This window comes from Bacillus rossius, chromosome 7, assembly GCF_032445375.1.
Source record: "Bacillus rossius redtenbacheri isolate Brsri chromosome 7, Brsri_v3, whole genome shotgun sequence".
NCBI classification, from domain to species: domain Eukaryota; kingdom Metazoa; phylum Arthropoda; class Insecta; order Phasmatodea; family Bacillidae; genus Bacillus; species Bacillus rossius.
In genome coordinates, this window is record NC_086335.1 from 29,430,494 (window position 1) to 29,445,172 (window position 14,679).

Genomic DNA, 14,679 nt, shown 5'->3' on the forward strand with positions numbered 1-14,679 from the left:
AACTAACGGTGTTCCATCGCATGACTGTATGTACTATGTCCTCAAAAACTTGTCAATTCGTGAATACATAATACCCGATTCTTCTAATAGTTCTGAACGCATTAAATATCAGTGCAACATGTGTTTTAGTCAGTTCATACACTACGGAACATCAATAAGTCACATCATGGATTGTGTCGGCCTGGTTGCGCATTCATCCGAATCAAATTTAACATTCTGCGGCAAAACATTTGTATACGTAAAACATGCAAAGCACCATGAAATAAATCACTGTCCTTTTAATAAAACTGAGAACTCTGTGCTGTGTAAAAAAAATGTGGTAGTCAACTTTAATGTGGAACCTCTTTGAAAAGACATGCCAAGACATGTTAAGGACTCCCTTTGTTTTCTTATAAGACTGTATATATCGAGAAACGCTTGTAATTTACTTTATTTTGGTTCTTGTAATAGAATATAAATTCTGTAATAAATATTTTATTTCTAAACTTGTAGTGTTTTCATTTCTCGAACCTGTCACTTTATTTGATAATTTTAATTAAATTAACTCTTTTTGCACTTATGAAAGATTACATGTAGGTGATCTAATCAAACATTATTTTACCAAGCAATGTTTTGATGAATTATGGAATTTTCCCCGAATTTCTAGCATAATAATTAAATATTTACAAGATAGCAGCCAAAAGTCAAGATGGTATATGCCAAAGTAATAGATGAATACTGCAGTATGGCGGGTAAATATTAAACTAATATGTCAACAGCGTCCTCTAACAGATCCAAACAATATGTCGGATCAAAGATGGCGGCCTCCAGCAAAACTAAAATAAAAGACCGCCATGATGTCATACCGACTGATTTAATATCTGCCTTGGCATTAATAGTGAGGGGTCAGTCTGCCGGTGGCTTCTGTGAAGGAAGGATCCGTCATCATTTATAATCGAGTGCCCTCGCCGGGTTCGAACCGAGGACTCCATGATTTTTTTATATAGATTTAATTAAGTAAATTTTTATGAATTTTAAAATTTTTCCCATTAAAATTGTTTAATAAATATGTGTTTTCAAGATAGTTGCCGAATGAAAATTTCACAATTCTAAGATTGGGGAGCTCGATGACAAGTTTGTGGAATTCATATGGCGACTGAGGTGGAAGGTCAAGTAAAAAGGTCAAGGCAAAATGTTAAGTTCAAGATCAAACGGCAAGGTCATATTCAAGTTCAACATTTAAGGTCAAAGGTCAAGTTCAAAGTCGAAGTTCACATGTCAAATGAATAAAATCATATTTCAAAACTTTTGTTTTAAATTTTAATATTTTAAATTATAATTTGATAAAAACAGATTTTTAAGTTGTGGAAAATTTAAAAAATGGCAGAAGTTATATATAAAATTTTAATTAATTAATTTTTTTATGAATTTAACAATTTTTTCCATTAAAATCGAATGAAATTCACGGATTTTCAATATGGTGGCCGCAACGAAAATTGCAACACTAGGTAATGGAGTGTTAAATGGTGGAAGGTTTTTAGAATTTAAAATGGTGGAATATTATAGAATCCAAAATGGCAGATCTAAAATGACGGCCGTCGGGGTCAAGGTCAATGTCAAAGGTCAAGATCGTCCACAATGGCCACCATGACGTCACAGTTCAAGGTGGAGGAGACATAATCCACATTCCATGACCCAGACCCAACTGCAGGACTGGGCAATATATATTCCTGTTAAATATATCTTAATATTGTAGCACACACTGTCAATATTGCTTAGCTACCGTGTTCAGTAAATTGAATGGCCACTTGGGTGTATTAACGCAATGGTAACAGCATAATTATGTATATACAGTTACTATAGGAGGGGATAAGATCACGACAGTTTCGATTATAATTAGGTAACGATACTAGACATATAAAGAACTAACAGATGTGTGTTGATAATTTTTTTTATTATTGTTTTTCTGAGAAAAAAATTTTCATGATAATTGTGTGCAGTTTCTTTTACTAATATGCCGAAAGGTATAACAAATTTTTTACATACCAAACCCAACAAGAATTTGCTGTTTTATTGATACTCATCCAGGCACCAAAAACGCGTAACTGGATTTCTCACAATTAATCATACACCCCACAGCTGATAATCTATTTTTTGACTTTTCATTCTACCAAGTCAATATTTATTCGTAAAGGTTTTCAGCTTAAACAGCATCCTTGTAAATCCAGACCGCTACACAAATCTCTCCTCGCTTTTAGGTTCTTCTCGTCAGTTTCTTAGCTTTACTCTCTTATGAAAAAAAAAAGTGTATTAAAGTGTAAGTAGGCATTTTAAAAGATTAAAATAATTGACTCTATTATTTAGAAATTCATAGAAATTGCAGAGAAAACTTTTAATTCATGAGCAGGGGTACACATATTTAGTGAAAAGATTCCGTGACTACCTAAAAGTTAAAACACTGTAGCATTGTCTGTGTTTCGTTATTGGGCGAGTTTCTTTTAGTTAAATGCCGTATGTTGTTATGTTAGAACAACAATCACGTCTATTTAGTGCGGAAACAAACGCGTCCTGATTGGCTCGGTCAAATAAGGCAACGAATCCTCTCACAGACTGCCGCCAATCACAAAGAAGAAACTGCAGGTGCGGGAATACCTTGTTGCAGTCTAATAGGTGTTCAGATTTTCTCTCAAAAATTACCTGCCCCTATCAATGAGTAAGTAGTATAATTTCAGTCATCTAAACATTTAAAGTATGAACACTTTTGACTATTGCAGCACACTGATTTTATTAATAATTTACCATTTTCAAATTAAGAAAACAATTATTATTTTGCAAAGATTTTGTTTCAATCCTATTGTGTAAATTAAACACCAACGTACACACTTAAATAGAACAATTATGTATTGACGTTTTTTGAAGTTTTAAAACTTATTTATACCATCCATCTCCAAATTAATATTTTATGCTCTAAAAATTTATCTCATGTGTCTAAAGACATCACAAACACCAATAATTTCTATTAAAATACCTGCCTACACAATCATTGTCGTTTATCATGCATAAACATTGTTGTGAATGCGATACGTATTAAGGTGAGAGGTACTGTGAATAGCTGCAAGAAACAGTTCACATATTGTAGCAGTCTGTATTTAACCACTTACATTTTTATAGCTATCTTAACATTGTTACGACGTATGTGGGAAAAACTAAGTTTCTATGGGATAACCCAATTAAGTTTTATTACAGTTTTATTAATTACTAATATTTATGTTAATAATAAATAATTATACTTAAAAATACCCGATAACAATACACTGGCATTTAAAAATATTTATTCGCAAGTCACTCAAGTGTCTGTCAATTTCTGCAGTTCGCATTCCTCACTGCAGCTAGGCTCAACAGTGGTTCGCCCCTTACCAAGCGCCTGTCCACACACACAGCCTCGCGCCACTCAGTCGCCGCACTCTCACAATCCAGTCGCACTCTGCATCGCGCCACTCTCAAGGGGGGGGGGGGGGGGGGGTTCTCTCACCCAGTTCGCTCGGAACTGTATCGGAAATCATCGCGGAACTCGTCGCGGGACTGCCGCGGTGGCCAGCGTCGCTGCTTAAGTACCTGTGTCGCCCTTCTCGAACCGACGAGAGCAGCTGTGACGAGTCGCGTCATCACGGGCTAACCCGACGCCCGAAGCATCGAAAAAGGCGGTGTCCATTCACGCCATTCTGCGCGGCGCCCTGCGAAATTCCCAAGGCCGCTCAGCGATAGAGAACAGCGCCGAGGAAGGACGCTACGAGTTTTCGGGGAGGGGGGTGAAGTAGCGACTACCCTTTTTAAACTGGCCGTGCGCGCGTGGCATGCCTTACGTCAGTGGACGGCACGTGACATGGCGCGTGACGTCAGTGGCCGTGCAAGGCCGTCAGCCAGATCCGAACCTGTCATCGTGGACTGGTCTCTCGCGCTCGTAACAATATTTTTGAAATAACTGTATGAACTTATGCTGACAATTTGTACGCCACTTTTCAAGAAACTGACAACCAATATTCAACAATTAAATAAGGGCATCTCCAATTATCTAACAATATTCATAACATAAATAGCAGTTAAGAAGTTCAAAAAATGTGATGTTTACCAATATTTTAATTAGTTTTTAATTGGAGGCATTAGTTTTTACTGTTAAGTTAGTAAGCTTCGGATATGATCGGAAGAGATTTAGTGTTACAGCTATCAGTGTTTTTTCATTTTGTACTCTAGTAATTACCTATCACAGCCCTGCCTTTTTTTAATAAGTTCAAATAATTTTTTCTTGTACGTGTTCTAAATTACGAGATGTCTTATCACACAATAAAAATTTAAGAAAGTTAAATTGTTTGGACGTGTAAATAGAATGTATGTGCCAGTTTGATCCTCATTTCCTATGATACAATTCTCAGTATCGGAAAGATTTTATAGTCAAGGCAAAATTAGAAGAAAAATATTTTAGGAAAGAAAATTCAAAATATTGTTATTATCAAGGACTGCCCATTATAAATCACTAAAGAAGCTAACAAAGACATGTTTTTTTTATCTCCTCAAATGCTATGAGGATGTTTGTATAGCACTTAAGGAAAAAAAATTGATTATATTCTGAACATGTAAACAGTAGGAATATACCTACCATGTAAAATGCACAAACACTCGAATCTCTAGTATTTAAAATATCTGAGATTCGAGGAATAAAATTCCTAGAAAAATATTCAAGGAAAAGCCACAAATTCCAAAATTTGACACTGACCATTCTTAAATTTACTTAGTCTATATTTTTATTTTTATTTATCCTGTACCCCCTTCCCAAGAATTAAGATATTCATAAGTTTTGATTCTGGAAACTGAGAAACGGAAACAAACATATAAAATATTGATTTATTCCTCGCCCTAGTTATACTTTTCATTTTTTGGACTTTAATATTGTGTTGGTTTAACCTCATGGTAAGATTCCTGATTGCTGCAAAACTTAACTTCTAAAATCGAATCGATATTAACTATTGGGATTATGAGGGTTTTACTGTCATTTATATTTCGTGATGTACCTTAACGCAAATCCAATTCGTAAAGAAGCTGGAGTCAATTTTGGTTTACGAACATTGCCTTTACCTCGACCTTGACAGCGGTTGTGTTTTGTTTCAGGTACGCGTCGGGGCAGTCGAGGATCGTGTGCTACATGATGTGGCCTGACGGGAAGTACCCGAACTCGCTCATCGAGTACATGTGAGTTGCTCTACAAGCATGTGTGTACCACACACTCCGTTGAGTACATGTCAGTTGTTCTGCAAACATGTGTGTACCAAACTCTCCGTTGAGTACATGTGAGTTATTCTGCAAGCATGTGTGTATCACACACTCTGTTGAGTACATGTGAGTTATTCTGCAAGCATGTGTGTACCACACACTCTGTTGAGTAAATACGAGTTATTCTGCAAGCATGAGTGTACCACACACTCTGTTAAGTACATGTGAGTTTTTCTGCAAGCATGTGTGTACCACACACTCTGATGGGTACATGTGAGTTATTCTGCAAGAATGCGTGTACCACACACACTCTGATGAGTAAATGTTAGTTATTCTGCAAGCATGTGTGTATCACACACTCTGTTCATCTTAGCATTATGAACCTAATTTATAATTTGGAGATTTTTGTTTTATTGCAGATTTGGTCTTAAGGGTCCCGTCTACCCGGGGCTCGCATCGCTGACTGCCAATCGGTATCCCTGGGTTCGGGGTGCGGTCACCGCGATAAAATATTTTTATTCTTAAATTTAACACCACACCAGTACTACCTACCTTCGAAAAATAATCTATATGGCCGTCTGTGATGTCACCAGTAGACGACGACAACAACTTTACCCGGTCACCTGTTCGCACAAAGATGGCGTCCATTTGTTTACAGTGTCCCAGAATCAAAATGCTCTCCCTCCTGTTTTTACTTAAAACATTGTGATTGTTACAAGAGGATCTGTATTCAATTTCTGGTATAGTCACTCTGAACGCACAGGCCCAGGTTTAACTGGATTTTTTTTCTGATTCAACTCTAGGGAGGTAGATGTTCACGCATAGCACTATGCCTCTAACGTGCATCAAGTCTTAAGATTTTTTTTATAATCCATGCAAGACGCAAGATCGCGATAAGTGTATGGGCCCACTTTCGAATTTTGTTTTAGTTTTCGGAATGCATTTCAGTTTTTTTTTATTTAAAGAGGAGTTTCTTAAATGTTTACAAGAAAACGAGTTTTGGTTTTGTGTATTTATAACGCAATTCAAATACTGAATTTTCGCACAGTGAAGGCAAATAATAGTTCCCATTTGTGTATGCGACTTCTGTTTTTTTTTTTTTTTTTTGCGTGGAGGGATGATTCACATCGGTTATTTCAATACAAAAGATATATTTTTACAGAACATAAAAGCAAGAGTTACATTATTGATTACCTGGAAACTACAATTTGTTTTTAATTTATGTTCAAGTCGAAGCACAAGTTAATTTTTTTTATATATCTAATAACGCGTTAATTGGCACGAACACACAGTATAAGTACCAAAAAAAAACATGCAGTGAAGTTATAAACAAGCGTTGTAAAACTTTATTAAAATCATTTTGTAGATTACAACTTTGAAACTGTTCGTGATAAAACGATGCAAACATTAATTTATACGGGGGGTTCTTTATAAAACTTATTTTTATTTAAAGTCAATAACAAGATTTTGAGTTAAATTAATTTTATAGACTGGCAATAATGTTTAAACATTAGATTTGGATTATATTTCTAAAATGAAAGATATTTAATATATATCACGGACACACAATAAAATTTTGTTTATATATTTGTCTTCAGATGTGCTCGTACTTTTATAAGTATCGATAAAGTATTTGAGAGGAAATGTTTATCCTGTAGTTTTAGTTTTTCAATCATGTGCTTCACGACATTAGTGTACATATACATTTTTCAAAGACTACCATTTTGCTACAATTGCGTTTTATGTTGCATCATTTCATATATGTTCATTATATTAAGTGGTTTTATAGCTTGGCCCTAAGTCTAAGTGTATAAACTACGCAATTAACACGTTTATAAACTACGCCACACGTAAAAAACATAAAAAAATTTTAGTGAGACTTTCAGTGCTCGCCTAAGATATGTAACATCTAACCTAGGTAACGACCAAATTGTCATGTTCTTATGTTGCAAATACCCTTACAATACGAAACTGGGACAAGAAATGTAATGCAGAATTCTTTAAAGTATTGCCGAGCGTGATAAATATACGAAAATTGTTTCTTCAACAACATTTCTTAACGTTAATCACATGTAGTTTCCGCTTCCTCCACTATAGAATTTGTTGCCGGAGCAGTTACGTCCACTTTTAAATCACTCTACTTGCAGAGATAAATGTTTAACTATATAATGAAAATGATCCGATAAAACAGAAAAAAAACTTGGATGATTAATGGACTTCATTTTAGAAAAGGGATTCTTTTTTAATACTGTTAATCTTGTTAAAATGCATTAAACAATTAATACTGTAATGTTTCCTTTGGCTTTGTGAACTTTGGTTCGTGCCATCCGCCACAGAGGACAGCACCATGGTTACCCATTTCCGTTCCATGCGACTTCCGTTCCATTCACGAAATTACTCCTGCTAAACGCCGTATACCGAGGACGAAAAGTCGCAAGCCGTTACCAACATTACAACTCGAAATTTTAATACAGTAAAAAAAAAAAAAAAGTATGGAAGGTCGAAAAGCAAGAATTTTTATTAAAGTTGATCGTTGCTTGCTTTGCGTTCTTGCGTCTTGCGTAGTTTATAAGCGGGTGTCTAAAAACTTCGTTGTGTTACTTTACTACGTCATACGTCTCCTGACACGAGTTGGTCACTCGCTGTCGTGTCCCGCGACGGCCATCACGGTTGTGCATTCACGCCCCTCCAGTTAATCATGCACTCTCGCGCGCGCGATCCTAACAATCCACGGCTTATTCACCGTTAGGAGGGAGTAGGGGGTGGTTGATCACTAGTCGCTACACGCGCCCAATTGTTAGCCGCTCGGCCCTCGTGTCCAGCGTAGAAGGGCTGAGACGAGCCAATAACACAGCCTGCCCTCATCAATCAAAACCCCCCTTCCTGCATGCTCCGCCCTCCTCCAGTAATTCCCCGCATCGTCCACTGGTTTCCAGACCGCCCTCGTGTGGCCTGCATCCCGCTGAAAGGAGGCTGTGAACTCATCCCCCAAAAGACCCTCCGGCCGTGCCCAGCTGACCACGCGATCAGGCAGACACGTGTTCACGCAGGGTGACTGAATTGTATCCCCTCGGAAAGGGTACCTTTCATACTTTTGGTGGCGGTAGTGTAGCTGGGTAGAAACTGGAAAGGTACCCTTTCCGATTTCTTGAAATGTTTCGGTTTTAATACAAATATGCACTGGAAAGGTATCCCCTTGGAAAGGGTACCTTTCCGGATTTTCTGTGCAATGACACAGCAGAAAATAAACTGCAAAGATACCCTTTCAAAATTTGGCTCTTTCATAGTCCAGTTAAAGTCATAACTCAAGAATTAAGAAAGGAGATTTTTTTTACATTTCATTCGAAGTAGTTTTGAATCGTGTCGTAAGTAACGATTCATAGGTTAAGATCATAAGCAAAATAAAAAAATACTTTAAAATATTGTGGACGGTTGATTGGATTAGTATAGCTGCATTAAAAATACTATGAAATCATGTCATACCTTTCCAGTGCATATTTGCATTAAAACCGAAAAATTTTTAATAAATTGGAAAGGGTACTTTTCAAGTTTCTACCCAGCTACACTACTGCCACCGAAAGTATGAAAGGTACCCTTTCCGAGGGGATACAATTCTATCGTCCCGTTTACGCTACCTCCCGTACGGGAAGCCTATGACCCGAACGATTCGCCGTTCACTCGAGTGACTTCGCAGTAGATATAAAAAAAACACCATTTTTCACTATCAGAGTGGTTTAGATGTAGTTCACATAACAACCCAACGAACGTTTCAATTTAGTTACGCTGGCCTAGAATGCGAAAACCTAACGTCTACCAGGAAAAAAAATTAAAAAATATATATCTTTTGGCGTAATTTTACTAACTTAACATACCTAAAATAACACTTATTTTACTTTTACAACAGAAAAAAAGGGCGAAATTTCTAAGATAAGAGTCGATTAATTCTGGATTTCTCCCTCCCGTGAACGTTGGTTGAGCTTTCTTTGATCTTTCTTTAACTAGTGAGGTATAAAATTCGCGATTTCATTTAGCAATAATCTTATATTTAAAAAAATTATTTTTATTTACCTTTGGGATGCTTCTACGATTGCCCCGCTGTTTATGTGGAGGACTAATCCACTAACACACACACACATATATATACAGGGAGGGAGGGAGGGAGGGAGAGAGAGCTTTACAATGTGGGGTTATAAACAGGGGGTGCCACGTATGCATGATTACATGGTAAGTGTGTGAAACCTTTTTTTCTCTCCAGCTAATTGTTGCACTATGCTGGTTCGACGCCCAAACAATTTGCAGAATTGTAGTTTTTGCATTGTGGTAACCGTTTTAAATTATTATTTTTTAATCAAAGTAACCGTTTTTAACAATAGATATTCTAATTCATACTTACTATCCTTAAACCGATGTTATCATGCAACATTTCCGCTATGTTTTGAGCGAAACAGTATGGTGATGAAGAACTTAAAATGTGTCTTCAACTACGTTACTACATTCTGTCTCCAGAATATTCCTAACTCCGTGGTTATAATAAACAATAGTGATTTTTTTTTTTACTGTGTGTGAGTTGTTCAGTAACATAGAGGTACTAGTCTTTCTGCCTCCAAGCTAACAAACGAATATTGTATAAAAGAGCTGGAGATGTATAAACGGATAAACGGATTTTCTTCAAACATAGCTACGAACCATCCCGAAAAAATAGACTTCAAATATAAAATAAAATAGATTTTAAATAGGTCCATACTTTTGGGAGCTACGACGCCACAGACAGACAAAGGCTTCAGATGTATAAAACCCCTCTATTTTTGCGTTGGTGGCTAAAAACAAAAGGTAAACTACGAAACTGACTGTATTGGTTCTTACAACATAATAAATTGCCACAGCAACGGACGCTGGGTTTCCCCGTCCCCGTGGATGAATTACATTTCTGTATCTACACTGTTCAATGACAGTATGTTAAGATAACATGGCTAAGAACAGTTATAACCAATCCCTCACTTAGCACGACTAATGCGTTCCTAAAATTGTTCGTCTTATTTGAAGTCGCAAGGCTATTTTACTTAATATGTTCCGAAATGTAGAGGGAAATATTCTTTACGTAATATAAAAGTTATTAATAACACTCACCATTTATCTTTATTAGCCTGCCATCGAATACTTTGTATGACAAATACGACACCGCGTACTGGGAGACATGTGGTTATGTATTCATCGTCAGTTGGCTGGTTGGCTTACCCGCCCGGGCGTGACTTTAAACTCACTTCAGGTACCTTTCCACGAACTTTCCAAACCGTCTTTACTGGCAGTGAAACAGATATTACTGTCCAAATATTTAAATTTAATTTTTGAAAAATTAAAGTGCTTTTTCGCGTATCACCGCTTGTTTCACACCAATCCTCTCAGGCCTGTGATTTTTTTTATTGCACCATTCGTTTAGCAAAATTTTCCATGTGAATCATCTGTTCACTTCTGTTTCGGTATCTAATGTCAGATATACAAATATATTCCCGCTAGTACAACCAACAACATCATACTTACATAAACGTTTGATAGAGTCCTTATTTCGTACGAGTGTGCGCACAGCTGACTTGCTCCACAATAAAATTGTGGCCTTCATAATATTCTGCAAGCCGAAATAGTTGTAGTATTGTCTGAAGTACTTGAGCACGATGCATTACGCTCTCACTTGAAAGCCATGATTCCACTATGATTCCAACTGCAGGTGCTTGCGCACGAATGTTCAGACGTTGCTTTGTGTTTGTGCGTGCAAGTTCCCTGCCACTGGCTGGACTGAAGTCCATCACAGCCCGGTCCGTGGCTGAGCAAAGATACGGCTCGGCGGCATACGTGCGGACGTAAAAACATTTAATCCTCTACACTCAATAGCCGCAACTGACCTTGCCATAGCTGATGTTTGTATAACAGCCGATGGCATAGTCAGACCTGCGCGCGCATCTCTTCCCCTTTCGTATAGCTAACTGTATCCCACGGCACATATGTTGTTCACCGAGTTGAAGCAGACTTCGAGGAGTCATGTCTGACTTTTATTTTTGCCCGTGGTGATTTCGTGCTAACTGAAATTTTGCAGACGTGCTGTTCGAGACTGATGTGGTAGTAAAATTAACATGAATGAATTCGCGCAATTTGAAGACGTGCTAAGTGAGGGATTGTTGTACTTGATCAATGGAGTATTGATGGGTCGGACGCTTGAAATTAATTTAGACGCCAGTTTCTTATATGTAGTTAGTAATTCTTAAAATAAAACTTGCTGTGTTAAGAAATTTCTGTCAATGCGTGCAAAGTTGATAGGAAATTTTTTTTTTATATTTATCTTATGGTTGACATCGGGAGTACTAATTTATTCTTCATCTCATTAATCTTTGGATCAGAAAAGATCTACATAAAAATATCTTCCGCGTGATCGTTGGATTCGCAGACCGGCAAGTAGGCTCCAACTTCTTGGATTTTTAAAGTTTCAAGTTTTGATTTCTGTGGTTTCCATTTTGTTTTTTTTTTTTTTTTTTTTTTTTCAAATTCTGGAACGGCAGATCATAAGGAATGATCTACCCTTCCTTCGTGTATATCATCGCAGCCAGATGTTTGATAACAGGTCACATGTCTGTAGCCACCGGATGAGAGTGCTTTTCAGTCACTGCACCGGTGCACGAATGCCGTCGTCAACTTGTGGGGCCCACAACTGGGTCGCGTGCCTCGCACGACCCGCGGGGGTCGTAGCCTTCGTGTCACGAGGTGCAGAGTGGCGGGGGGCTGCAAGCCTCTCCCTGGACTGACGCCTCGCTGCCGCCTCCTCCGGGTCGAGTGGTTGAGCCCAGGACTTCCTGGGGGAAGAAGGGGGTTGCGAGGTTAACGCCCCGCCTACAGTCGGGATCCCGTCTCGCGCGGTTTGAGCCCCGAGTCGCGACAAGAACAGCTGACGTGGCGGTAAATATCACACTAACGCGATGGCGGCTAAGGGAAACAGGAATAATAATAAAAAAAAGGAACAGGAACAGGCAGCTGAAGAGAAATAACGACCACGGGATTTATATTTCCAGTAGAAGAGAAAGAAAAAAAAAAGTAAAATTCGTGGGGTTGAGAATCTCGTATTTACGATAGCGGTTTTTGTCGAGGGGGGAAATCCCTACCCCCCTTCACCCCCCTTATTATCAAACACATCCATGGATTGGACTCCACAAAGCAAGATGCATTATTCCATTCCGGTCGACAGCAAATCACTCCACTTTTCCCCTCCCTCCCCCCCCCCCCCGGGGGGGTGTCGTTATGCGACGAGGTATGCGGTACTTCGGATGTCGAAAAAGTGAAAATGGAAAATGGCTCCGAAGCAGTCACACGTTAAAGTTCTGGCCTCACCCCCAAAATTACGTGATTGCATTTTTATGTCAACTTCGTTTGATGGCAATTCACACGAATGTTTCATAACAACAGCATATCATGTTGTGTCTAGCTGCAAATTTTGATCCCATATTTGTCACAAGCTATTTAGCCAGGCAATTATTCATACCTAAAACATTTTTTTTTTGTTTTACTTAATGAAACACATTGCCGATCTGAAGACTTCATTTTCTATATGCATTTAATTCAAATGCAATAGTAAAAATTTAAAAGTATCTTCATTTAAATCTGAAATATTTAAAAAATGTCAAAAATCCAAAACTTATGGGCGAGGACGAACAGAAAAACTATATAATCCCTAATAAAACCTCATAAAAGAGATTATGTATATTAGTGTGGCCATTCTCGATAGAACAGGGATCAGCATATCTGGCCTATAGTCCTTAGTTTCAGTTTAAGCATATGGTTTTTTTTTATTAGTAAGCCTGTAAGCCTTTCCTCTTAAAAACCTTCAGGCATAAGGAGAAGATGTTGGCATCTCCTGCGAAATTTAATTAATTAAAAATCAAGTGAGACAAACACCGTGGTTGTATATAACAGTGATGTTCAGGATCCGAATAGCCTGTTGGTTATTGACTGTGCGAAGTTTCTAGTTTAACCATAGAGCTGCCTTTGAGTGTAAGCCATCTTCGATCGAACAATTATTAAAGGAAGGTTTATTACTTTTATCACTTAAAATATATATGTAACAAGAAAATTTGCGCAATAATTTGGAGGACTGCGCAGTAAATGTAATTATTAGTACACTTACTTAAAAAACCTAAAGATATTTAAAAAAAAATTATCTGCCCGCAGTACCTAGTTGTATATTACTCTACCATCAGACAAAGGGTGTGATAGATATCCATCCTAATTCGTGCCTTTATGATAATGTTAAATGCAAATGAAAGGGCATTGTTTGTATAAACGCACTTTGTAAGCACGTATGAATATGACTGGTTTATATGCTGGCCCATTACAGTGTTTGTTGTCAAGTATAAATGTCCTAGTCGTTTCGAAGGGAGAGATGGAGGGAATTAACAAGGGATTGAGTTGAACACTTGCAGACTTGAGTACGGATACAGGTTGAATATCCTTATCCTCACTAATATTATAAATGCGAAAGTAACTCTGTCTGTCTGTCTGTTTGTTACCTTTTCCCGACTGAACGGCTGAACGGATCGTAATGAAATTTGGCAAGGAGATAGATTATATCCTGGGGATGGACATGGGCTATCTTTTGTCTAAAAAAATAAATTTTAAATGGGTTAAAAAAATATATCTTAATTTTATGTAATGTGTGTCATAGATAAACAAACTGTTAGTGTAATTCCTCTATGTCTGCCGAGCAATAGCTTTCAAGCCATTACGTTACGTTTTGCTATTGTAAGGAACTAAGTAGAGAGTAAGGAAAAAATAAAGATCTTGACAGTTTGTAGTGTCGCCATATTTGTTTCAATTTTCAATACCGTTTTTGTATATTACAATTTAAATTGCAGAAAAAAATAATGTTTCATAGACACATAAATAGTGAGTGTGTCATTTCTCTATGTCCACGAGGTCTCGCCGCATCAATTTTCTCCTTGGGGCAAACCCGTCCGCTTAGTTAAATAAACAGCTTTTATCGTTGAATGATTTCATGATTTATTTCATGAAAATCTTCTCTCATAAAAAAGTTAGTTTTATAGACATTCAATAGGTGTCTCGCTCTCTCTGAAGATCAATCTATGAATCGTTACAAATTTATACCCTTATTTTTTTTCGTTTGATTTGATACAATATGATTTCACTAAAAATCAATTTCTACCCCTTCCTATTTTCATTTCCACATTACGAAGTTTCACTTCTTCCACGCGGAGGGACTCCACGCAATATTTTTGCATGCAATTAAAAACTATTTTTTAATGATGCCAAAGAAGTATAACTTCTCATGCGCGTACCTAAGTACACGCACCCATTTTTTATTTAATTTCTTCTATATATATTTTTTCTCCCTACCTAGGGCACTCATAATTCTTTTAAATTTCACGTGTAAGTTTTCAA

The 14,679-nt window shown here is 37.4% G+C and overlaps 1 protein-coding gene across 1 annotated transcript in view; it reads left to right on the top strand.

Annotated features, from left to right (window-relative positions):
* The window catches only part of LOC134534519 (tachykinin-like peptides receptor 86C), a 292,275-nt gene that overhangs the window by 118,333 nt on the left and 159,263 nt on the right, over positions 1-14,679 (top strand). Inside the window, exon 5 of the mRNA XM_063372998.1 lies at positions 5,143-5,223. Coding sequence (XP_063229068.1) covers positions 5,143-5,223 — 81 coding nt within the window. The remainder of the gene's footprint in view (positions 1-5,142; positions 5,224-14,679) is intronic.